At 38.4% G+C, this 26,603-nt stretch overlaps 2 protein-coding genes and 1 long non-coding RNA gene across 7 annotated transcripts in view; 1 reads left to right on the forward strand and 2 right to left on the reverse strand.

Annotated features, from left to right (window-relative positions):
* DNAI3 (dynein axonemal intermediate chain 3) overlaps positions 1-4,440 on the forward strand; it is a 97,916-nt gene extending 93,476 nt beyond the window's left edge. For all 4 annotated transcript variants that reach the window (XM_040470822.1, XM_040470820.1, XM_040470819.1 and 1 more), the window contains exons 22-23: positions 13-135; positions 4,134-4,440. In XM_040470822.1, coding sequence (XP_040326756.1) covers positions 13-135; positions 4,134-4,277 — 267 coding nt within the window. In that variant the 3' untranslated portion in view covers positions 4,278-4,440. The remainder of the gene's footprint in view (positions 1-12; positions 136-4,133) is intronic.
* A 2,301-nt stretch (positions 4,441-6,741) lies between these two features.
* Positions 6,742-20,179, reverse strand: LOC121027398 (uncharacterized). The gene is made up of 3 exons (XR_005788701.1): positions 15,913-20,179; positions 15,380-15,480; positions 6,742-7,971 (listed from the first exon to the last, which is right to left on the reverse strand). It is a non-coding gene; the product is annotated as an uncharacterized LOC121027398 (long non-coding RNA).
* A 2,564-nt stretch (positions 20,180-22,743) lies between these two features.
* The window catches only part of SYDE2 (synapse defective Rho GTPase homolog 2), a 54,296-nt gene continuing 50,436 nt past the window's right edge, over positions 22,744-26,603 (reverse strand). The window contains exons 7-8 of one of the 2 annotated variants that reach the window (XM_040470826.1): positions 25,668-25,715; positions 24,984-25,099 (exon numbers count right to left, since the gene is read on the reverse strand). In XM_040470826.1, coding sequence (XP_040326760.1) covers positions 25,705-25,715 — 11 coding nt within the window. In that variant the 3' untranslated portion in view covers positions 24,984-25,099; positions 25,668-25,704. Of the gene's footprint in view, positions 25,100-25,667; positions 25,716-26,603 lie in introns of both variants that reach the window. The other variant, XM_040470825.1, reaches the window with a different exon arrangement.

Genomic DNA, 26,603 nt, shown 5'->3' on the forward strand with positions numbered 1-26,603 from the left:
TGCTTCTAACAGGCATCAAGTATGAGCTACTACTTTGAAAGAGAAGTCAAGCATCTGGAATATGTAGAACAGCGCAAGAAAATTCGTGAACAAGAAAAGAAGGAAATGGAGCTGGAACTTGAGAAGAAAAAAACCGTAAGTGAAATTTCAGAAACAAAAGTCATTGCCATCCTCTAACCCCAGTGGAAATATGTACGTTTGGCTTATTCCACAGTTTCAGTAGGAAAATTATGCCTCTTCACATTCTTCTCTTGTTCTCTTGAGAGTCAAGAGGGTATTTCTCTGATTTCCTAGTTTGCCAGGAATGATAGCTATCAATTGAACAACTACCTAGATTCTATTCAACTTAAGTTTCTGAAATTTTCCATTATTTCCAAGTCCTTTAGATACAAAGGCACCTAATATGATTTATAGATATAATGATTCAAAATTTGGCATCTTTCATTATATAGAATTTCAACATCTGGTTAATAATACATTAAACAGGTCCTACATGGGACACTTGGCTGGCTCAGTCAGTAGAGCATCAGATTCTTGATCTCAGGTAGTGAGTTCGAGTCCCACACTGGGTGGAGATTACTTTAAAAAAATAATAAAAAGAAAAACAGGTAGCGCAAAAAGAGTGGAATACAAAAAGAATCAAGACACGTGGGCTCAAATCCCAGTTCCACCACTACTCAAATCCCAGTTCCACCAGCTATGAGATCTGGAGCAAGGCTCGTATCATTGCCAGGCTTCAGTTCTTGTCTTGAAAATGGGAATACTGGGGAGCCTGGGTGGCTCAGTTGGTTGAGCATCCAACTTCAGCTCAGGTCATGATCTCGCAGTTCGTGAGTTCGGGCCCTGCATAGGGCTCTCTGCTGTCAGAGCTGTCAGCACGTCGGATCCTCTGTCCCCTCTCTCTCTGTCCCTCCCCCACTCGTGCACATGCTTTCTCTCGCGCGTGCTCTTTCAAAAATAAATCAACATTAAAAAAAAACTTTTTTAAATTAAAAATAGACCTACCCTATGACCCAGCAATAGCACTACTAGGAATTGACCCAAGGGATACAGGAGTGCTGATGCATAGGGGCACTTGTACCCCAATGTTTATTGCAGCACTCTCAACAATAGCCAAATTATGGAAAGAGCCTAAATGTCCATCAACTGATGAATGGATAAAGAAATTGTGGTTTATGTACAATGGTTTAGTACATTGGAGTACTAGTGGTTTAGTACAAGTGGTTTAGTACAATGGAGTACTATGTGGCAATGAGAAAGAATGAAATATGGCCCTTTGTAGCAACACAGATGGAACTGGAGAGTGTGATGCTAAGTGAAATAAGTCATACAGAGAAAGACAGATACCATATGTTCTCACTCTTACGTGGATCCTGAGAAACTTAACAGGAACCCATGGGAGAGGGGAAGGGAAAAAAAAAAGGAGGTTAGAGTGGGAGAGAGCCAAAGCATAAGAGACTCTTAAAAACTGAGAACAAACTGAGGGTTGATGGGGGGTGGGAGGGAGGGCAGGGTGGGTGATGGGTATTGAGGAGGGTACCTGTTGGGATGAGCACTGGGTGTTGTATGGAAACCAATTTGACAATAAGCTTCATATATTGAAAAAATAAAATAAAATAAACTTTTTAAAATGGGAATACTGATAACTACCTTTTAGGATTAGGCTTTCAGTTCAGGAACCTGACAAATAGTAGACTTTCAGTAAATGGGAACCAGTATATAGACAGATAGATATGAATTTTACTATAATACAATATATGGGAGCTACAAAGTTTGAGATCGAGGAGAATTTGGTAGAGGACACATCCTTCTACCAGAAAGGAAACCGAAGCTCTGAAGCCCCTCACCTTCCTGTTTCCCAGCCTCTGTTTGATATGAATTCTGTCACTCCATTGGTCTCCCCTCACCCACTGGGAGTGGGGCCTTGAAATAGTCTGTGAATTCAGCTCTTCTCTCTTTGTCACGAGGGGTCATCTCAGTCTGTATTTCTACTTCTCTCTTGCTCCTTCCCTTCCTAGGCCTTTTGTCACCAGCAATTTCACCACTGATCCCATTTATAGATTCCTTATAGCCAAATATATAACCTCCTCCAACACTGTTATTCATGTGAGACCCTGGGTCTCAATTAAAAGCATGGGCATGTGGAAATTTTAATGTTAATGTTATTACTTATTGCTAGACACATGTTAGTGTAATAAAAACAGGGGGCCTCATTTCAAAAACATGGTTTAGTGGTCACAAGGCATGAAAGAATACCAATTAATTAACTTTCCCTTGTTTCCCTTTTTACAGAAAATTGGCCTTCTTCTGTTCTTTTGCACACTCACAAATACCAATTGAAATTCTGTTGTGTAAAATAACCTGACACCCTTCCTTTACGCCAGCAATTATCCATGATTATTGTCAGTGTTTAAATACCATAGCGACAGCTCCTAATTATCCACATCAGTGGAAGCAAGTAGACTGGTGGATAATCCAAAATTAATTTGCATATAAAATACTTGTAAAACACCTAAATATTATAATAATCATATTTTGAAATTGTATAATGATGTGCTGGAGTTTCTTTTTTTTTTTTTTTCAACGTTTATTTATTTTTGGGACAGAGAGAGACAGAGCATGAACGGGGAAGGGGCAGAGAGAAAGGGAGACACAAAATCAGAAACAGGTTCCAGGCTCTGAGCCATCAGCCCAGTGCCTGACACGGGGCTCAAACTCACAGACCGCAAGATCATGACCTGGCTGAAGTCAGACACTTAACCGACTGCGCCACCGAGGCACCCCTGTGCTTGAGTTTCCAAAACCTCTCCAACTTCTTGTAACTGAGTTCATTTCCATTTGACATATTACCCTCTTTTTTTTTTTTAAGTTTATTTATTTTGAGAGAGAGCGTGAGCAAGAGCAGGGGAGGGGCAGAGAGAGAGGGAGACAGAGGATCTGAAGCAGGCTCTGCACCGTCAGCACAGAGTCTGATGAGGGGCTCAAACGCACAAATGGTAAGATTGTGACCTGAGCTGAAATCAAGAGTTGGACGCTTAACTGACTGAGCCACCCCCAGGCACCCCCATGGTACCTTCTTTTAAGTAGAGCTACCACTTGTCAAATTTTCTCTGGAACTAGATTGGGGATAAGTGAATGGGTTTAAAAGGGCTCCTCTGTTACATTTAGAACATGAAAATTGTCACCAAGGAAAAACAACTAATGTTGTGAGAAATATCTTCTAAGGAGCAACTGCTGATAAAAGGGAAAATGGGAACAAACTGTAACAACCTCAGAGGACTGTAGCAGAGATTAAATGAGTTAAAATGTTTATAGCACTTAGCCAGGAACTGGCACAGAGAAAACGGTAGTAAGCATTCGCTGCTATTATTGCAGAAGGCACGGGAAGAACGCACATCCATCCAGCAAGGCTTGTCTGAATGAATGCCCTGCAGTTGCCAGGGATTGGGTTGTACACATTGATCCACAAATCTGAGGAAAACCATACACATATCTCTTTGCAAACACCGAGTCTGAATACAGCTCACCTCTTGAAAAATAATAGCAATCACAGCTCTAACAGCACATAAAATGGGAATTTTTCTAACTGAAATTTCAGCTGGAGACCCAAAGCTGGAAAAAGTAGCGGTTTCCATGTGATCCATAAGCTATGCCACCTACACAGGACTTGGTAGTGGGAGGAATTCAAAAGACTTCTGCAACCTCTAGTCAATTATCCACACTCCAGGCTACACGAGGGACCCAAGAGTCATGAGGAAGAAGACTAGAAAAGGGTTTTTTGTTTTTATTTTTGGAGAGAGGTGTCAAAGGGCCACGTGTTACCCACTTCTCAGTTCTCCATGAGGAGACCTTCATGGGAGCACTGCTAGAGAAGAGTTGCAGGCCACGATGGAGAACTGGCCTCCAGCAGGAGGCTTCCTGAGCCACGGAAATGTGCACACACTTCTCCACTCTATCTCTGCCACTCCCCCTTGGGAGCCAGCAGCTACTCTACCTCCTGTGCCAGAGATGCCCTCCCACAAACCCCTCCCAGAGAGCAGCGGCTAGGCCAACTGCTCAAAACTAGCCCCTTCTTTCCTTTGGTGTTTCTAGCTGTCAATGTTTTATTGGCATGATTTGGTTTTTCACCCTAGAAAACATATCAGAAGTCAAAAGAACAGATGGAGGCTGAATTGAAAGCAGACTATGACAATTACTTAGAACTGGAAAAGAACACCCTCATCAACCTCGGCCTCATCAAAGTGCCAGAGACGATGTCATTCATGGACTTGATGTAGAAAGGCTTTCTGCAGGGGTGTTTGGGGCCTTGGTAGGACTTTGTTTTCTTTTTATTCATTATTTTTTATGTAAGGTGAGCTAGCAAATTAAACATTGAATAGGTTTATTTGTAAGTATTAGCCTTTTATTTCACTAAAATTAAAACTTGATTTATCACAACAAGATCTGTTTTGATTTTTGGATTGAATGTGTACCGAACTTTGTACTGAATATGAAGGTTACCAATAATGAAAGTTTCATTTTCCTCTAGTAACACAGAGCTTCAGACATCCCCTTTACCCCCAGGCCTTGACATCCATTTAGAGCCCCTAATCCCAGAGAGAAATGGAAATCAAACTTTGCTCCCAATTATCAAGTTGGTTTGGCTGCCCCTCCAAACACTGCTCTCCCCAGGCCCCTGACAGATGGGAGGGCTATGTGCTAAATAAAGTATTAGCAAATGGAATCTAGAAATATATGTAAAAGAAAGGATACTACATAAAGATCATGTTGGGTTTACCTGAAGAATATAAGGTTAATTTAACAGTAGAAAATAAGTCAGTGACTGATTAAAGGAGAGAATTTATGATACCAAATGGACACAGAAAAACACGTGATAAAATTCAACATCTGTTCATGACAAAACAACAATAAATTCTTAGCAGTTACAAAAAGAAGGGGGAATCTAAAACAATCCTACAGTAACATCGTCCTTAAAGGCAAAAAACTGAAAGTTTTCTTCCACGATGTGGAACAAGACACAGTGCCCACGGTCTGTCCTCCAGTCAATGTTGTACTGGGGCGGGGGGGGGGGGGGGGGGAAGATGGTTAACCAGTATGGGCACAAAAAGGAGACAGCATGTGAAACAGAGTTGCAAAAGAGCTTGGTGTGTCTCAACCAGAGGTTCAATGTCACAGGAAAGTAACTGGCATGGGAGGTGAGTTTGCAGGGAGGGTAGCAGGAGATGAGACTGGAAAAGTAGCTTGGAGCCAGATTGTGAAGGTTCCCAGAACCTAAACTCAAGAGGCTGAATTATAGTTTGCAAATAATGGGGAATTAATAGAAGGGCTAAGCAGGAAGGTGACACAATCAGCTTTATTTTTAGGAAGATAAGGGATGGATTAGGGTGGGGAGAAGTGAATGGCAGGAAATCCTATTAGGAGGCATAAGTGGTGGTTCAAGGTAAGGGATTAGCACATGCTGTACGGAACCTTACTGTGAAAATAGACCCAAAAGGCTGGTTGGATGGGGAATACAAGACAAAGGATGATGCCAAAGTTTTTAAGTTACTGGAGGACATTAAACTCAAAGTTATTTATCTCCAAAGTCAGGTAGATAATAGCACTTAACTGTCTGTGTGCCTTTGGACAGATGACTTATCTCTGTGAAACAGAGTCCCCTACTATCCAGTCAGGTGAGGGTATTTACTTTGCAACATTTTTACAAGGGGTAAATGAGCACCTGCAGATAAGGTGATGGTACCCAGCACATGTTAGTATCATTATTATTGGAATGTCCCAAGGCTCATCCTTGCACTTGAACTATATTTCTTTCTCTTTCATGTATCCCTCCTTCCTTCCTTCCTTCTTCCTTCCTTTTCTTCCTTCCTTCCTTCCTCCCTCCCTCCCTCCCAACCCTCCTCTCTCTCCCTGTCCTTCTTTCTTTTTTTTCTTTCTTTCTTTGTTTCTTTCTTCCTTCCTTCCTCCCTCCCTCCCTCCCTCCCTCCCTCCCAACACTCCTCCCTTTTTTTCTTTGCTTGCTTGCTTGCTTGCTTTCTGACCCACACTTATGTCTTATGTAAATCCATCCAATCTCATAGCTTCCAATACTGCTTATATCCCTGGCATGAACGTCTCCCACAAAAGCAAGAACTGTATATCCATTTGACTATTTAATGTCTCCACTTGGATATATAATAGACATCTCAAATTTAAACATGTCCAAAATTGAGGGCCTAGATTTCCCTTCAAAACCCCTTCTCACTGTAGTTCTCCTAATTACCTTGCTTTCAGTTGCTCAGGCAAAAACCTAGACATCATCCATTATTTTTCTCCTCTCTCAATCCATACCCAATCCGTGAGCAAATCCTGTTGACAACAGCTTCAAAATACATCTAGAACCTGGTCACTTCTCTCCTTCTTCCTTGCTACCACCTTGATCCAAGCTACCACCATCACCAGCTTGGCTTTTCGCAGTAGCTTCCTAACTGTTCTCTCTGCTTCCACCCTTGCCCCCTTCAATCTGTCTCAACAGCAGCCACACAGAACTTTTAAATGAAAGGCAGAGGCTGTCATTCTTCCTCTCAGCTCCTCCTTGGCTTCCCAGCTCACTCAGAGCATGAGCCAAAGGCTTTACTGGGACCGGCAAGCCCTCATGTGATCAGGCTGTCCGTTGTCACTCTGGTTTCATCTCTCTCTCCTCACCTACATCACAGCCCCCTCCAATTCCCCAAACATACAAGGCATGTTCCTGTCCCGGGGCATTTGTGCTTGCTATTCTGCACTTTCTCTGGCAATTTTCCCTATTTTTTTTTCATGTCTTGCCCCAAAGAAAAACATAATGTTTTGAGTCCTATGTGCCTGGCTCTACAATTTTAAACAGGTGTTCAGGGTAGGTGTCACTGGGAAGGTGACATTTGAGCAAAGATCTGAAGAGGGTGAGGGATTTGCTACTGTAGTCTTCTAGGAGAAGCATTTTCATGACTCAGTCCTCTGTCTCCACCCCAGCAGACTTCTGCTCAGGTCTCCTGGACAGAACTGAGTTGTGTGGACACCTCTCAGGGCAGAAGAAGCTGGGACCATGGAAAACAGGAGTGTCATGATTGTGTGACATAAGCCATTAGCTGGGGCTGGTTCATTGTTTTCTCAAACAAAAGAGGGTTTTATTAGCATAGAAGAAGGGAGTAATGGATATTAAATAAGCGTCTGCCTTAGGGTTATCAAATAAAGAGCTTAGTATAGTGCCTAGCATACAGCAAGCAGTAAATTTTTGCCTCTATTTTACCTAATTTACATGTACAACATGATTATAATATTCTTGCTATAGAAACTAAACATGGGGTTCATGTTTATCTTGCTTATGATAGCAGTTATCATCAGTTCAGTATGATATTTTTATTGTGTGTTTATAACCTTAAATTTCCTCATCATCTCACCAGCCTATGGCCACCAATGGGGTCACACAAACAGCCACAGCCCACGTTTCATGGCATCTTGCCCCACCCACTTATCTGGTATCTCAAAGTGTCCCCAGGTGTGTCCTGTAGTTCCTGGGATGAAGGACTCACATATGTTCAAAAACAAGCCTACAACCAGCAGGCACTCAAGGCTCCCTTCTCTCAATATACTAGAGCTGCCTAATGGCCTGTAACATGGCGGAAAGGGGATGAGACAATGACTCTGTGTCAGTTCAGGTTCAGCATGAAGCTAATGCCAAGGTAAGACTACATGTACAGGATATTTATTGGTAGAGAGAACGAAAGAAACCAGGGAGAGCCTTTAGACCTCACTGCAAGTCTGATGTGTATGGAAGGAGAGAGGGAAGGAAAAAGGTTCGGATGGGATGGGTCAGACTACTCAGAATGCTCACCTTTCTCGGACTCCGAGGCTTTGGAACTCAGGCCAATGCAGTGTGCTGTCTCCCCCTTTTCTGGGATGAGCTCTCTCCGAGGGCTCTTCAGTTCACACTGGGGCTCAAGCTGAGAAGTTAACCTCCTATAATAGAAGATGTGGGAATACTAGGTATGAATGAAAATGGAGCTAACTGGTGTGCCTCCTTCCAGTTCCCATGGCTCCAGTCCTTTCCCCGGCTGCCCACTCCTTCCTAACTGCCCTGTGGTAAGTCTTCTGTTTCTGCACTTCAGTCTTTTGATCTGACATGCGTTGTAGTGAAAATAAAAAGGGCTTTGGGATCCAGCCTCATCACCCTAGGCAAACTGCACTGTCCCCTAAGTCTTAGTTATACCACCTGCAAATAGGGGATAATTATAGCTACCTCACCCAAAGGTGATGTGTATAAAATAACTGGCACTCAGTGGGTGCTTAATAAGTGTTGCCTCCTTTTCTTGTTTAGCCTCAGGTACTCTGTCTCACAGACACACACACACACACACACCCCAGAGAAAACATAGTGTTTCTTCTTGGTCCTATGTAATAATCTCTGATTTTAATATTGTTAACAATAATGCTAATGTCTCTCACACTCAAATATGCTGTAAGCAGTGATTCTGCACACCTAGTCTAGTATTAGCCTTGACCATTTTAATATGATACCAGACAGGTTGGACGTACTATTTAAAATTTAAACAGCAGCTCTATTTTTTGCACAACTTAAAATGCTATGGCTACTTAGAAAATTAACCATTCTAATAATATGTGATTTTTTTTAGGTTAAATTTAATTATCATTCAGCTTTATAAGCTGCTTTTTGCCCATCCAGAAATGTTGTATAATTAAACGAGCATATTTTTTGGGTCCTCATAACCATATCATCTGGGTGCACTTCAGATGAAAAAGCTATTGGCTCCAGTAGATGGTGGTCAGTGGCCTGGGTGAACTCCCACAGCTCCACTAATCCACCACTGTAAATAATTAACATTTCCCTGTGCCCTCTACCCCTGAGCGTTGCTTGAGGTAGGCCACGTTCCACCCAGTTGCTAGGTTGCCATCACCAGGTTAGATACCATGTAACTGAGCAAGGCTCCCAGGGCGGAAATTAAAGATCTTAGTGAAGGGCAAATTAAACCCTGTGTGATGAATTCATTCCTTCCATGGCTGATGAGCTGTTTGAGGGTCACAGGCCATGTAAAACAACTGCACACCATCAGAGTAGAATCCCAAACACCAAAGAAACTAACCTTAAAAGTTTATTGGGGAAATGATGGTTAAAAAAAAAAAAAATAAGTGTAACTGCTTCCAAATGCTCTCTTATTCACAAGTATGACATTAAAAATATATGTAGTATGGTAACTGATTGTGTTTCCCTGCAATAATACCAATATTCCAAACTTAAAAGGACAGAAGATAAGATTTCTCTAAGTCACTTGTACATGCAATATTCTGGGCTGTTTTTATTCTTTTTTCTTAAAGAAGAGAAGGGAAGAAAATGTAATATAGGAGATTTCACATTCTTCCCTGTCAATTCAAAATAGTTCTTCCAGCCTGAAGCCATATATTTTTTTAAATTTTATTTATGTATTTATTTTGAGAGAGGGGAGGATCGGGGGCGGGGGAGGGAGGGAGGGAGGGAGAGAGAGAGAGAGAGAGAGAGAGAGAGAATATTTTATCTTAAGCAGGCTTCCTGCCCAGCATGGAGTATGATATGGGGCTTAATCTCACAACCGTGAGATTATGACCTCAACCAAAATCAAGAGTCAGACTTTAACAGACTGAGCCACCCACGTGTCCCCTGAAGCCATTTTAAAAAAAAAGGTTTTTTTTAACATTTATTTATTTTTGAGACAGAGAGAGACAGAGCATGAACGGGGGAGGGGCAGAGAGAGAGGGAGACACAGAATCGGAAGCAGGCTCCAGGCTCTGAGCCATCAGCCCACCCAGCCACCCAGGCGCCCCTGAAGCCATTTTTTTAAGAATAATTATCCTTTTAAAAATTAAAAAAAAAAAAAAAAAAGGAAAGAAAAGAAAACAGTATCAAGTCAAATCTAATACACAGCAAGTGTCTGCTTTATTTTGGCTTTAGTAAATAAGTTAAATCTATAATTATTTTTCACTTTTAATGAAGTTTCTGGACTGAATGGATCTAAATCTCACAAAAAGACAGAATGAACTCCCAATGACACAGAATCTAAGTAGGAGTCATTCTGGTAATGAAGCTATGCATCCAGAGGGATCTTGTCCTCAGAAATAATACACTGTAGACAGAATTTAAAAACAACAACAACAAAAAAACAAAAGAAAAAAAACCCCCAAAACTCTGTATCAATTCATTATGAGAATCTTAATCTCAGTTGATTGAGAGTCCCAGAAAATCTGGGCAGGGAGAAAGGTGATGGAGGCTACCAATGCTTGTGAAATATCTGTGTGTACCTCCACATTTTCCATCCTCTTTGGCAGTTAGATTTGAGCCTGTGCCTGATTTCTAATCAACAGAACATGGGTAGAAATGGATAGAAGCCACCTCTAGGCTTGGCTTTACCTCATCTTGTGAAAGCCTCCAACTGTTATGTGTTTCTGACGCCATGTTTATAATGTAAAGTTTCTCAACCTGTTTCAGACTTTACACAAGCAGACAATAAACCTTTATTGTATTAAACAACTGATGTATCAGGGTTTATTTGTCACCACTCTATAGCCGAGCCCATCATGATGAATGCAGGTGGATTAGAGAATACTCAGCCTCATTAGAACGCATGTGCACAACAGTTAGTTGGAAATCAGGAATTGGACTTAAATCTGTGCACATCTAATAAGACACTAGAAACATTTTAACAGCCATAACTAAAGATATCAAAAGAAAACACAACTTTCTTATATTGGAAAATACCTCTATCTATAAACCATACACTAGATTCCAAGCAAATTCCAGCTTGTTCAGTAAGCAGGTGAATTGAGATTGGCATATCACTCCAAATCCCATGTTTTTATTAAATAGTCAACACTAACGCTAGAGTGGTCATTTAAAAATCAAATCTGGACCCCATCATTTCCCTCCTTAAAACGTTTCAACTGGCCCTTTTTGCCCTCAGGATAGGGTACAAGTTCTTTATTGATAACATAGCCCTGCTTGCTTTTTAAGCCCTTCTTTTACAGGTTTGGCTTCTCTACTTTCCCCTTCAGACATTTCAGTCCACACTGTTTTCCACACATTCTACACTCTCTCTCACCTCTGCTTCCTGGAAGATGCTATTCCTGTTCCATGAGTAAATAAAGCTACCAAGAATTTTCAAAATGCCCTAAAATGAATTAACATCTAATGCAGTACAACAATATCCACATACATTTAAAAAATGATTTATATGTATTCCTCCTATAGGAAATGAACAGTGCTCATAAGAATCTGTTTTAGAGACTATAACAGGAATTGACAATGTGATACTAATAGTTTTCAAAGTCACAAAGTAAGGCAACTATCTGGATCCTAATCAGAGCTTTGGAATTAGAGACAATTCTGAGCACTCAGTCCCTTACAAGCTTTAGTAATTTAACCTTGACAAGTTTCTGCTGTGGCAAAATAAATTCTCAAAAATGGCCACAGCGAAATTTCCCATCCCACATTGCCATACCCCCATCAAGAGATAGCCTCTATTTCCCCTCTCCTTGAAATTGTGACTTTGCGGTTTCTTCAAAGAATAGAATGCAGCAGAAATGACACTGAATGACTTCTGAACCCAGGTCATAAAGGGCGACACAGATACAGCTTCTGCCTGGCTCTCTCATTGGAAACTCACCCTAGGAACCCAGCTACTGTGTTGTGAGGAAGCCCAGGCTACATGGACAGGGCACATGGAGGTGTTCTGGTTGACAACCCCAAGTAAGATTTCAGCCAGTGACCAGCACCAACCACCGTACATGTGGAATGAACAAGCCTTCAGATAATTCCAGGCCTGAGCTGTCAAACTACTCTGGCTGTTGCTGATTGGAGCAGAGATGAGCTATTCCTGCCAAGACCTGTCTAAACTCAGGTTTGTGAACATGTCAGCAAAGTAAATTTTGTCATTATTTAAAGCCATTAAGTTTTGGTATGGTTTGTTATGCAGCAGTAGGTAACTGGAAAAACCACCTCATTTTGGTTCTCGTGAGGATTAAGTGAAATAGAACATAGAAAACTCCCTATGGATTGTCTGAAACACAGTGAATGTTAGTTACCTATAATGTGTCCATAACTATGGCAATTACCTCAAAATAGGATATTTATTTATTTCTATCCCTACTTTGTTTAAGAATTATAAAGAAGCAGGGGTGCCTGAGTGGCCCAGTCAGTTGAGCATCCGACTTTGGCTCAGGTCATGATCTCATGGTTTGTGGGTTCAAGCCCCGCGTTGGGCTCTGTGCTGACAGCTCAGAGCCTGGAGCCTGCTTCAGTTTCTGTGTCTTCCTCTCTCTCTGCCCCTCCCCTGCTCACACTCTGTCTCTCAAAAATAAATAAATGTTAAAAAATTAAAAGAAAAAAAGAATTATAAAGAAGCATACTGTATTTTCTGCTTTCAATGCATATAATCCAGTAAGACAATAAGCTATGTATTCAAATTATTACAATATAAAACAGAGTAAAATTAGTGCTATGTATCTTAAAATTTGATACAAGTCTTTAATAAATATCACACTGTGAATTTTGGAAACCTCTGGTGAGTGGGATTGCATTTAAGTATGAGACGAGGAGAAGACAAGAGGAGCTTGGAAGAATGGGCTTTCAACTACATGCTCTTCTGTATTGTTGGAATTACTACAGGAAACATGCATTTCTTTATTTTTTATTATCCTTCTTTTTATTGAACTATTACTTACAAACAGTGAAGAGCACAAATTATAAGTGTGCAGCTAACTTAATTTTTAATTATGTATACACCCATGTAACCATTATCCAAACATGCATTATATGAGTTCAATCAGAACTTTCTATTACTATAGATTAGTTTGCATTTTCTATAACTTCATATAAATGGAATCATATGGTATGAACTTATTTTTGTCTTATTCTTTCACTTTTGAGATCCGTTCTTGTTTTGTGTATTAATATTCTATTACCTTTTATTGCTAAATAGTATTCCATTGTAGGGACATACCACAATTTGCTTGGTAGACATTTGGGTTCGTGGTTTCCAGCTTGGGGCTACTATAAATTAATCTTCTATGATCATTTCTGTGCAAGTTGTTTTATGAACATATGTTTTCATTTTTCTTGGATAAATATCCAGGAGTAGAATGTCTGGCTCATATGGTGTATATGTGTTCAACTTTTTAAGATATCGCCAAATGTTTCCAAAGTAGGTATGCTATTTTATATTTCCACCAACAGTGTACAAAAGTTCTAGTTCCTTCTCATTCTCACTAGTATGATCACTCTTTTATCTCTTTTTTCTTTTTTTTTTTTTGATCACTCTTAAAATTTAGCAATTCTAGTTGGTGTGCTGTGGTATCTCATTGCAGTTTTAATTAGCATTTCCCTAATGACTAATGATGTTGAGCTTATTTTCATGTGTTTATTTCCATCCACATGTCTTCTTTCATGAAGTATTTATTCACATATGTTGTTCATTATTCTTGAAGGGTTTTTTTTGTTTTTGCTCTTTTAGTAATTGAGATTTCAGAGTTCCTTATATATTCTGGATGCAAGTCTTTTACCAGATACATGCAAATACTGACTTTTGGTCTGTGGTTTATCTTCTCATTCTCTTAATAGTGTCTTTCAAAGGGCAGACATTTTTAATTTTGATGAAGTTCAAATTATCAATTTGGTTTTTTATAGTTTATGTTTTGTTGACTTCTCTAAGAAATCTTTGCATAACCAAGGTTTTCTTCTAGAAGTTTTATACTTCCAGGCTTTACATTTAAATCTATGATCCATTTCACATTGATTTTCACGTATGGTATAATTTTTATATATGGATCAATGTTTTTTTGGTTTGGGGGGAGTTTGCATATAAATATCCAATTATTCCAGCACTATTTCTCGAAAAAACTGTCCTTTTTCCACTGTATTGCCTTAGTAAAAAATCAGTTGTGTATCAGAGAAAGACAGATACCATATGATTTCACTTATCTGTGGAATCTAAAAAACAAAACAAACAAATAAATGACTCAAATACAGAGAACAAACTGGTGGTTGCCAGAGATGAGGTGGGTCGGTGAGGATGGGCACAACAGATGATGGGGATTAAGAGATACAAACTTTCAGTCATAAAATAAATATAATCATGGCGATATAAAGTACAGCATAGGAAATATAGTCAACAAAATTGTAAATAACACTGGTGACAGATGGTGACTACACTTATTGTGGTGAGTTCTGAGTAATATACAGAATTGTCAAATCAATATGTTGTACAGCTGAAACTAATATAACACTGCATTTCAATTATACTTCAACAATAAAATTTTTTTAAAAAGTCAGTGGTCCATAGATGTAGGGTCTATTTCTGAACTCCACTATGTTCTGTAGATTTGTCTATCCTGACACCAATACCATACTGTCTTGATTACTGTTGCTTTAAAAGACATCTTAAAATCAGATAGTGTCGGTCTTCCAAAGTCATTATTTTTTTTTCAAGGTTGCTTTGGCCTTTGTATGTATATTTATGTTAATTTACACACGCAATTCTGACTTACTATGACTTTTATAAAGTTTCCGCTAGCTGATTTACTAGAGTTCAACCCCATTGTGACTCAGGCCCTGTGTAATTGCACTATGGATATAGCTGATAATGGCTTAATTGATATTCCATGGTGACTGAGGATTTAAGCAGATGAGGGCAACTGAGATGGTTAATAAAAAACCTGGCAGTCTTTTGGAAGCAAACATGACATGCAACTGTAGCAGCAGCATCCAGGGAGCTGAGAGTTAACAGAAGAAACAGAGAGAAACCAAAAGAGTTTCTCTAATATTTTCATATGCATACTCTTTACATTTAATAAACTCCTATTTTAAAATAAAGTATAAATAAACCCTACCATCATTAATGCTTTTATGTTATTTATTTATTTATTTATTTATTTATTTATTTATTTATTTATTTAGAGAGCATGAGCAGGGGAGAGGCAGAGAGAGGAGAGAGAGAATCCCAAGCAGGCTCTGTGCTGTCAGCATGGAGCCTAAAGTGGAGCTTAATCCCTTGAACCGTGTGAGTCAGGGCTTAACCAACTGAGCCACCCAGGCACCCCGACACCCAAGTGTCTTAATCAGATGATAAGACTGCGTATTTATACAGAACCAAATGGAAGGTAAGTTTTACTTATAGGCAGAGGAGGAGGCAGATTTGGCTACTGGGCCTAGTGGGAAAAGGCAAGACTGGTCGTGGTACCTGAGGCTCAAGGCACCAGAGCTGGCACATGTCCACAGCAGATTGAGGAGGAAAAAATTATATCAAGAGAAGCAAGAATATGCCCAATTTTGGCCACTTTGCCCGTTGACCAGGATGCCCAATGGCAGCCATTGCTTAGCAATTACCTGGAAAATCCTTGCATGTTGGTTTTGGCTGCCAATACACACTTCTATTTCCTGTTCCACTTGACAAAGGGTCCCAAAGTTCATCCTGTGACATTTGGTCACTATAGGAGGAAGCAATAGAAGGTAATTGTTAGGGAATAACATCCTGTACCTCTCCTGTTTCCGTAAAAGGGAGGTAACTTCATTTCTCAAGAGGAAGGAGTATGGGAGGATCACTTCCAGCTTTTCTCTGCCTCCCTCACTTAACTGTTCTCCAAGTCACAAAGACTGACTCATCTGACTGGTAAACTGAGCAGGACTTGGGCTTGCTTGCCTGGGAGCCTTCTGTGTTCTCTTACCCACAGGGCCAGCCTGTCTGTAATATGTACATTTTTGAATTGTTTTTTGTTTTTTAGCACTGAAAAGTTGTACCCCTGCCAGGAGAGGCTTGTTTTTAACTAACTCTACAGTGATTGGGTGGGAATGATCAGATCACAGGTAATGTAGGAAGAAGCCTAATTGGTCACAGACCCAAGTTATATTCTAGAGCTTACCTTCATCCGTGGTAAATCTGGTATTTTGATCTCCATATGTCTGGCTCCTAGGTCTTGGTTCTAATTTCAGGAAGGAAAATAGGTATGTTGTTGGTCTCCTACCACACCTATGTTAACATAGAGGGGGTTTGGGGAAGATAGGTTGGTAGGAGAGGGTTAAAACAATAAGAGGAAACAAAATGAAAAAGAAAATATGGTCAGAGCCATGGCTCTGATAGGTCCCCAAACCTCAAGCTGCAAGGATTAGGCTTTGGCTCTGTTCCTGCCAGTGTGGGGTCTGCAGAGCAGCTGGGGTTGACAAACACAGGGCTTATGAGGAATGTGTTCCACTTGGGACACAATCTCAGATGGGCTTCAGACAGGCCCTTCCTCACCCTGCTCTCTCTCGCCATTGTCAGCTCAAGATGAGACTTAGGCAAGTCTAGATGTAGTGTTTTTGTCCCTTAAAAAGAGAACAGCCTAATATCATCTGTGTGTCTAACCTCCAATGAAGATTTGACTTTTCTTGTGCCCCAATATTTGTGAAAGGAAAGGGGGAAGGATGGGGGCTATAACTTGGTATTTCCCTTAGTATGCAAGCCAAGGTATACAATATGAACTTACTTTTGTGTATAGAAAAAAAATATGGCCAACTTGTTTATGACAAATCATACTGGTTTTCCATTTATGGTAGCAATATGAAGTTGTACTCTAAAAATAAATTTAACTGAAAATAAAATTTTTTAGAGAGAATAAGAAAATATTACACATGGTACTTGAATATGATAGAAATTCTGAAGGTTGTCTGTGAATGATAGTAGTCTGGGATAGCTAAAAGTCATATGGAAAAGATCAAAAGATACCCAAAATATACATTAGTTTAGAGGCTATTAATAGCCATGTTGGATCCCTCTAACCATGATGAAATCTAGGTTTTGTGATAAATTCACATATTTTGTGACTCTTTTAGGAGTTAATTATAATCAGACAAGTTCATCTCCATTTTTTTTTTTTTTTTGGCTTCCAAAATGACACTTACAGTGAACTGAAGTCTGTGACTTACTTTAAAATGTACCAAAAATTAAGACAGATAATGGTGGATAGATGGATATATGATCAAACTAATATAACAAAAGGCTTACAATTATAGAATCTAGCTGGTAGATATATGGGCATAATTTTCAACTTTTCTTTACATTTGAAAACGTTCGTAAGGAATGATGTCAATGGAAACAGATACTACCATGCCTTCCTTTATAGTTTGGTTGACTTTACAGGTGAGTTTTGACACTGAGTACAGATCAAACATAGATTCATAACCTGGGACAGATGGCACCTTATGCTTTGACATTTCTTATCTACCAGTTTAGACAAGCTGTTGTCACTTACCTAATGATTCAAATTTGCCCTTAGGTTAAAACGTGGGCATTACAATGGCTACAGGGCAGGGGAAAGTTAGTCAAAAAGAGACTGCAAATGTTGGCAACCTGCAGCCCTTTTCTTGAACAAAGGTCAAGAACAAGGGGTCACTGTTCAGTATCTGCAGCTACGAGAAAAAGTGAGCTGCAGGCTTGTGGTCTCTCCTAACTTTCACAAAAATGTCTTGAATGTGAGGCACTTTCCCTTTTCTGAATTTAATGGTCATTGTATTTTTCTGAAGTTGGAATTTTAAACTCTCCTTAGAGGAGTTTCCAGTCAAAGAAGTATGTAGAATGTTGAGGCCAACACCAAGTTTTCACTTCATAAATACCTCCGTTAAGCAAAACAACAACAACAAAAAACCTAGATTAACTCAAATGACTTAAAAGCATGCCAGTGACCTTATCAAACAGATAAGGATTAAGTTAACCCCATCCAGGGGAAGTATGTAGGAATTTTTCTCACTTGCTTAGAACAAACACCTGACATTGAGAAAGATAAAAAACATTAAATGTAGTGTCTGTCCCCCCAAATTGTCTCTGCTATTCTAATAGCAGACTCTTTCTAATAAGAGTCTTACTTATAGGGTTCATTCAGCTTTATGAAAATATTTTCTTTTACTAAAATGGAAAATAGGTTTTTCCAGTTCTAGCAAAAAGTGCACACTAAAATGAATCAGGATGTTTTTTTGCTCATGATTTCTGTAAACAAATAAATGACCCATTTTAACAAAAGCTCTCTGAGAGACCAACCTTCCTTATGGTGAGAAACACTTTTTTCATATACATAATATTTAAATAATTGTTTCTATTGAAACATTGCGATTCTGCAGCAAAAACAAAAAACAAACAAAAAAACTATTGCCTAAAATTTACCAACCCACTAAATTTTTAAGTTACTAATTTTCCCAAGGCTGTTCCCCCTTCCACAAAAAACATACTTAAAAAAAAAAAAAGATAACTTTCTTAACCACAAATAATTACTACTCAGCAGTAAATATTTGAATAATTACATACACATTGCATCTCATGGCCCTTAATCTTTTCCTGACAAAAGGGCAACCATTCTCTGAGAATCCTTTTGTATTCATTCATTAATAGTTAACTGAACATCTTCTGTTATAAATCTTAGGCAGATGGCAGTGAACTAGATATGTAAGGGTGCAGATATGCTTTTTTTTAGTTTTTCTTCCTAAATTTGGTTTAAAGGTAAACATTTTCTAAAGTTATAACTGTCCATCGTTTAATCAAATAGTACCATAACTATTTGGTACTTGTTCCAAGCGACAAATCTCTACCTTCTTCTTCCCCCAGTTTTCAAGGCAGGCTACTGATTGGGTTTTCAGAGGCAGCCTCTGAAGTGGCATTTGAGCAGACAAGTGAAATGACAAAAAAATAACCACTCAAGTCAAATATGGATGAGGAGCACTCCACAAAGAGAAAATGGCAAGTGCAAAGATCCTAAGGCAGCAATCAAGACCTCAGTGTTGCTAGAGAAGAGAACTGAAGAAATTCAGGCTGAAGAGAAGAGGCTGAAGAAATTATATAGCAGTTTATCTATTTTTTTAAAGATGACTTTGGCTTCTGTGGACAGGATGGATTGTGAGTGTGGAGAGAGGAGAATGATAGCAAAGAGAAGAAACAAGCAGTAAGAGATGGAGAGATGATGGTGGCTTGGGTCTAGGGTATAGTAGTGACACAAGTAAGTGCACAGTTTCAGGATGTATCATAGAACTGTTGATGGGTTGGGTAAGGGGAGTGAGAGAAAGACTCCAGTTTGGGGGCAATAGAGTAAGATGAAGACAGGAAAGTGTGATATTTTGTCACTGTCAGGCGGCCTGGCATCTGAAGCCCCTTCTTAAATTCATAGAATTTACTGTTGTGTAAATTCCAAGGAAAGGATGCTAGCTAGGTGCTCCCTCCCTGACACCTGGAAGCTGGGGCACAATCTGATGCTTCTGTCAGGGACTTTGAATCAGGAACGATGCAATATAACCAATTCCAGGGGCACCTGTGTGGCTCAGTTGGTTAAGCATCAGACTTTGGCTCAGATAACCATCTCAAGGTTTGCGAGATGGGCCCCTCATTGGGCTCTGTGTTGACAGCTCAGAGCCTGGAGCCTGCTTCGGATTCTGTCTCCCTCGCTCTCTGCTCCTCCCCAACTCGGTCTTCTCTCTCTCTCAAAAACAAACATTTTTTAAAAATTAAAAAAAAAAACAAAACTAATTCCAGTGGTGTGCACGGAATTGTGTTTGGTGCCAGTGGTGAGAACAGCAGCACCCTAATCGGTCAGCCCTGGTTGCTGTCATTCTGATCACCTAGCCTCTCTTAGCTCTGCTTATTTTCCAAGTCTATTCCTCCAGATTCCTCATTAAAAAAATATTGAGGTGTGATTTATTTAAAGGGCAAAAATCTTAAGTATGGAACTTGATATGTAAACACCTGTGAAGTCTCCACCTAGATCCAATTATAAAATATTTTTAGCATCCTAAAAGTCTTCCCTCTGAAACTTTTTAAAATTAGTCCCATTTCTGCCTGAATTAGCCAGTCAGTTTTTAGCTGAGCCAGAAAGCAACTAAGAACTCTGATTTCTGGTACTTCAATACTTATCAAACGTAAGTGAGCACTGGGCTGAGAAAAGAGCAAAAGAGCATTCCTCTTCATACCAAAGTCCTCAGGTCTGTAAGAATCAAATTAAAACTTGTTATTATTAAACATAATACAACATTATCACTTTCCAAGTCCCTAAAAGTGACTCTATGAGCATCATTACCAGGTACCAAAGCATTAGTACTTACAGTTAAACTGGACATTATAAACACTACATTAATAATAGCAACTTCCACTACAAGAAGCTCATTTAAAAAATACAGTAGAGTCACCACTATCTCATTTGATGGTAACTACATCCTTCAGCTGCTCAGGCCTTACTCACTCACTCACAGACTCTCTCACAGTCCACTGGCAAATTCTTTGGGCTCCTACTTACAAAACATAGCCTGAATACAACCAGTTCTCACCACCTCTAATGCTTGACTTCCCTGATCTGAAACTACCAACTTTCTTGCCTGGACTACTGCAAAACTGGATGTAAGAAGGTAACAGAGAAGGGGGTGCCTGGCTGGCTCAGTCAGTAGAGCATGCGACTCTTGATCCTGAAGTCGTGAGTTTGAGTCCCATGTTAGGTGTAAAAATTACTTAAAAATGGGGCGCCTGGGTGGCTCAGTTGGTTAAGCATCTGACTTCAGTGCAGGTCATGATCTCATGATTCATGGATTTGAGCCCCCCATTGGGCTCACGGTCAGCGCAGAGACCACTTTGGATCCTCTGTCTCCCTCTCTCTCCGTACCTCCTTCACTCACGTTCTCTCTGTCAAAGATAAACTTACAGGGGCGCCTGGGTGGCGCAGTTGGTTAAGCGTCCGACTTCAGCCAGGTCACGATCTCGCGGTCCCTGAGTTCGAGCCCCGCGTCAGGCTCTGGGCTGATGGCTCAGAGCCTGGAGCCTGTTTCCGATTCTGTGTCTCCCTCTCTCTCTGCCCCTCCCCCATTCATGCTCTGTCTCTCTCTGTCCCAAAAATAAAAAAATAAACGTTGAAAAAAAAATTAAAAAAAAAAGATAAACTTACAAAATAAATACATACATACATAAATATTAAATTTAAAAAAAGGAGATAATAAATGCCTTCAACGTTCTCGAGGAAAGTGAGTTGAACCTGGCACTGTAGATCCAAATCAAAATGAAGTACAGGGAAAATGAAGGCCTTGTCAGACATGCAAGGACTCAAAGCTTTCTCTCTCAAGCACCCTTCTTGTGTGCGGGGTTGGTGAGTGTGGTGGGGGGGTGTGGGAGATATGAGGGGTGGCAGGAGGTGTATATGTGGGGGGAAGTACTTATAGATTTCAGCAAGCAAAAACACTATATTAAAAAAAAAGATGTAAAACAAAATCAAATACAGGAATGCAAGGAAAACATATCCTAGGATAGCTAAAAACCACTTTGTCCAAATTCGATAAAGTTGATTTAAAAACTTAAGATGATCTCAGGGTTAGAGTGAAGATATTTTTCTTCTGTCAAAGAAAAATAAATAAAGGCAAGCATATACTTTAAGAATCCCACGATGAGAGCTAAAAGCATTCTGAACAAATTTGGTAATCCAATACCATGATAAAATAATTGTTACAGTAAAGAAAGCATTTTACTTCGGTCAAAAAAAAAAAAAGCAATTACTCCAGGAAAAAATAAAAATCTGCAAAATCCATTACCTAATTCTTATTTTTTTAAGTTTATTTATTTATTTTGAGAGAGATGGCACAAGTAGGGGAAGGGCAGAGAGGGAGGGAGGGAGAATCCCAAGCAGGCTTCACACTGCCAGCGCAGAGCCCTACGCAAGGCTCGAACTCAAGAAACCGTGAGATCATGATCTGAGCCGAAATCAAGAGTCAGGTGCTCAACCAACTGAGCCACCCAGGTGACCCAAGGCATGACCCAATTCTGAAGCAAATAATACACAGCATGATTTGGAGGAGTTGATGGCTAGCAGATAAAATAACTCATTTGACCTTTAGCTTGGAATATTCTGCATATGTCAGCATAGATCTGAGGACATAAGATTGGATATGTAGGAGACAAAATCACCTGACTTACTAGTAAATGCTTTTGCATAATCCAGCACATAATGGCTAGTTATTGATTTGTTGTTTTTAGAAACATATAAAGGAAAAACCTAAGTCAAATATAGTTCCCCCAAATAATATACATCTATTAATGCTGATTAATAAACTAATTGTGTAACTTAGAGAAGTTAGGAGGTAAAAGGCAGTAATGAGCTGAAAGGAAAGTATAGGGTTGGTCATTTCCACAATGGTAGCAAGCCAAGAGACATTGTTTAATACAGATGGATCAAGAAATAAAGATTACTAGTTATAAAGGAAACCAAAATAATATAAAATGGGGAGGAGGAATGGACATTCCTTAATATTCATAATGAACAATCAACAGATACTACTTAAATGACAAATCGAGAAACAGGCACAGTAAACCTAGATCAAGTGGTAGAGATAGTAGCTACCTAAAGAATAAAAAGTGGCTGTTACCTCTGAGAAGCAGGATTGGTGTGAATGGCAGGGAGGCACACTTCTACTTTTTATTTTCTATCCATACGGATTGCTTGAAATTTTATTCAGGTACATGCACTAAAATTAAGATCGTTTTTAATCCTAAAAAACATTGGGGCAAGTAGACTTAGAAGGGAATGACAGCTGGTAGTCTGTGTAGCGAGATCCCAGGAGTTTATAAAAAGCAGGTATGAAAACCCAAAAAAGATTTGAAGTTAAGGGCCATTTAAAGTAAAGGCGTAAATTACAGAGCACTACTAAACACAGCAAAGTCAACAAAAGAGATTTACAGTTAGGACTCGGTGATCCAGACAAAATAAATGCTTAGTATTTTCTATTTAAGACAGCAGAGATGAAACTATTCCAATCCAAATTTATATAACAAAATAAATCTGGCCTTTAAGGTATTTCAGATTCTGGAAAATTCAATTCTGCACAAAAAGGATTTGTTACATGGATTTATGGATAACATTTGATTGTCCAATACTTTAACATGTTTAAAAACAATGACATTAAAATAAGTGATCCTTAAAATCATGATGATAATTAATAGCATGACACCAAGGTTATAATTCTTTAATAAAACTTTTACATTTCTGGAACAACTTATTCAATTCATACAGTATACATGATATAGCAAACAAAGTCTTCCTATAAAACATTTAAAGTACATTTCTTTTGACTGTTTAGATATATACCTGTCACAAATTCTTTTGGTATTCTTCTGAATTGTTATACAAAGCTTTAAAAAATGAAATTTTCATATAAAAATAATTATTTATCTGGCTTTTTAACAATTGAGTTTTCAAATTAAATAACAAGGTGTTCTGTTTATCAGTGTATATTTAACATAGAAATAGTTAAATACTTTAATATTTAGAAAAAAACATCAAGAAGTGTTTTCTACTGGCTGCTACATCTTTAAGTTGGTAATTCAAATTTTATTTATAATTTTAAAATTACATGTTCTGTGGGTATAAAAGTTTAAAAAAATACATTCCAATTTAATAAAAAGTCTTCTAAATTTACATTTTTCAAACACTGCTGTGACTGCTATAATGCCTATCTGGTAGATACACTTAGCCAAAATAAGTTATTTTAAAAAATCAATAACATGGACTATGCCGGCAAGATTTCTTTAGATACATATGAGGGCAATTATAAAGTCAATGTTATCAATGTACTACTACAAATAAATAATACATTTAAAGCACAATTACTCTGTTTTAAAAAAGCAGAACATAAAAATGCATAGAATAGGTAAAGATTTTTGAAGTGTAAATCACTAGTGCAGAAATCTGGGCATTTAATCCCTTAAGAAGTTAGAGAATTTCAATTTAAAAGATGACTTCTCACTAGGGATACTGTGACTTTCTGTGAATAAAAAAAGAAAGTCTATTATTTCTATTCAGATGCCTCTAGTGTTTTGGTTCAAGTGTTTCTACAGAACTCCTCCTTTAACTTAAATATTCTTTCCCTGAAAAAGACATTTGAAGCTAATAATTTTGGCCTCATGACATATATACTTTAAAGATACATGTGATTCTGTAGCCCATGCCTCCTCTCATTCTAACATCTATCCATATATGCACTTATAAATATACACGTTTCAGGTTTATAAAAATATTTAGTTTTCATAAGCTTAAATAATTACTGAACACTAATAAGAATACATTAATATTTGTATAATTTTACTTTTATTTATAAAAAGTTTTTTAGAGCAGCATTTGCATTGCAAATGAAATATGATCAAAGGATGCTGCAGTGTACATGGGCTCACACCGCAAACCAGACGGAGCAGCTACCACGTTCCTCTGAAAGAAACACCTGTTTCAGCTACAAAAGAGCAGTTCCTATAAAGTACAAAAACCATGAGGGGTCAATAACTTATCTGAACCTTGTAAGTGCATTTAAAAGTCATCTCCACAGAATTGGCCATATTTGTTAAAATATTCACAAGTCCAAGTTATCTTTGCCCCAAGAAAAATTTTCTATTGAGATAAGTAAAAATTGTATTAATGATAGCGTTTTTAATGGAATCACATGAACTTATTAGAAATTAATGGAATTTTTAAAAGTAAAAAAATAAAACCATTGTGAGCGGTATAAGAAAACGAGAAAGATTGATTTAAAATTTAAAACATTACAAAAAAGCAAATAAAACCTCTCAATCTCAAACACTCATATTAAGCTTATTTTTGTTGAGTTCACGCTCCAGATTTCCAATCAAAGTATCAATACTTTCCTGTAGATCTTTGAGATTGACTTTTTGGTCCACTGTAGACTCAATTGTCTGCATTGTCAAATACGTCTGAAATGTGTACTCTTCAGACAAGGGTACTGGCTGTTCAATCATTATATCTGGTCCATACATTTTGCTACAATTTTCTCCGTTTTCTCTGTCTTCTGAAGGGACATCATCATAATCTACGTCATTTAAATTTTCTTTTGTATTTAAAAAGTAGTTTTCTCCACAGCTGCTCCAGTCGCCTGCATACCGATTGCTAACTGGACTGTCTAATCTGGTTTGCCTCGGTCTAAGTATTCTTGATGAATCAGTACCACTCAAATTTAACATGCAAGGTCGTTCTTTCTTCCTCCTCAAATAACTTAGAGAAGACTTCTGCTCTGGGAACAAATTATCTGTTGATTCTTTGACAGTTAAACGTTGCGCTAGAAACAAACAATAAATTTGCTTAGTCACAGCCATCCAACTGGCCTTTAAAAAACAGAGCTAAAGATAAGCCATTTAATAATCAACTACAAACATGCATTAAAAACAAAACATGCACACTATTTTAAAAAAAGCATTCCATAATTACTTTTTTCTAACCAGACATAATCAAGATTAGGGGCAGAAGCCAGTAGAGTGGTCAATGGTGCTAATTCATGCCATATCATAACATCCCCAAACAAATAAAATTTCCAACGCTAATTAACTTTCTGTGCAAGTTAATTATTATCTAGCTGTAATTCAAACAGTAGCTAAGCTGGTAGCTTCTTGTATATTAAAAGCTAGAGCAAAAAGCAGGCAAGGCACGTTGGTGTACAAACAAAAAAACAAAACAAAAAGTTCCTTCTTCTGCAAACATCTAAATGAGGCAAAGACATCTAAAGTGCTCACTCTAACCTTTGTGCTTTTTTGCAATTCTATTAGCAGCTGTGTCATAATTTATTTTACTAAGCAGCCCAAATTTCACTTTGATAAAATGCACAAATACTAAATTTGACCACTAGTTACCTGAGTTTGATTATACAGCATTAGCTACTAATAGTCTTCATTTATTGCCTGAAAATAGTACAGATATTTTATTTTCCCATTCTAGTTAGATATCTAACAATCTCAAATAACATTCCTCATATTAATTTCTTCTAAGAGTATGCATTGTGCTGGCCATATAGATTACCACAGATATACACATAACTTCGTGACACACCAAGGCTTCACTGCTTACTCTTTAGTGCATATTGAACAAAACATTTGCCTACGGTTCTTCTGTATATAAGATGGACTTGAATGTTGAGGCATAGCTTTTGAAAACTACCCTTAATACTTTCCTCTTTTTGCTTATTCTCCACTAATAAATGCCTCTTCATGTACACTTTCTTTCACTGAGATACTTATTATCAGTATGAATATATTATCAGTAATAACACACCCACTTTACACTCTCCAACATATAACGAATGCTTGTTCCTTACTGTACAAAACAAGATAATTGCAAAGTAATACAAACTTGTATATAGTGCTAGTTTTGCAGACTTACAGTGATCTTAACAGCATTTTTCAGGGGCACCTGGGTGGTTCAGCCGGTTGAGCCTCTGACTTCAGCTCAGGTCATGATCTCACAGTTCATGAGTTTGAGCCACATCGGGCTCTGTGCTGATAGCTTCAAGCCTGAAGCCAGATTCTGATTCTGTATCTCCCTCACTCTCTGCCCCTCCCCTGCTCACACTGTGTCTCTATCTCTCAAAAATAAACTTAAAATACATTTTTCAGAGATTACATAATTTTTTGTACTTAGATTTTATTAAAATACTTGATAACTATCTATAGGTATGTTTCTAACATTTCCATTTGTCTATATTTTTATGATGGCTATTATATATAATTATGAATAGCTAAAATCTCTTGAGCTAAAATTTTCTGGAAAACAAAGGCCTGATATTTATTTTT

The sequence above is a fragment of the Herpailurus yagouaroundi genome, unplaced genomic scaffold (assembly GCF_014898765.1).
Source record: "Herpailurus yagouaroundi ecotype Mexico unplaced genomic scaffold, PumYag 77, whole genome shotgun sequence".
NCBI classification, from domain to species: domain Eukaryota; kingdom Metazoa; phylum Chordata; class Mammalia; order Carnivora; family Felidae; genus Herpailurus; species Herpailurus yagouaroundi.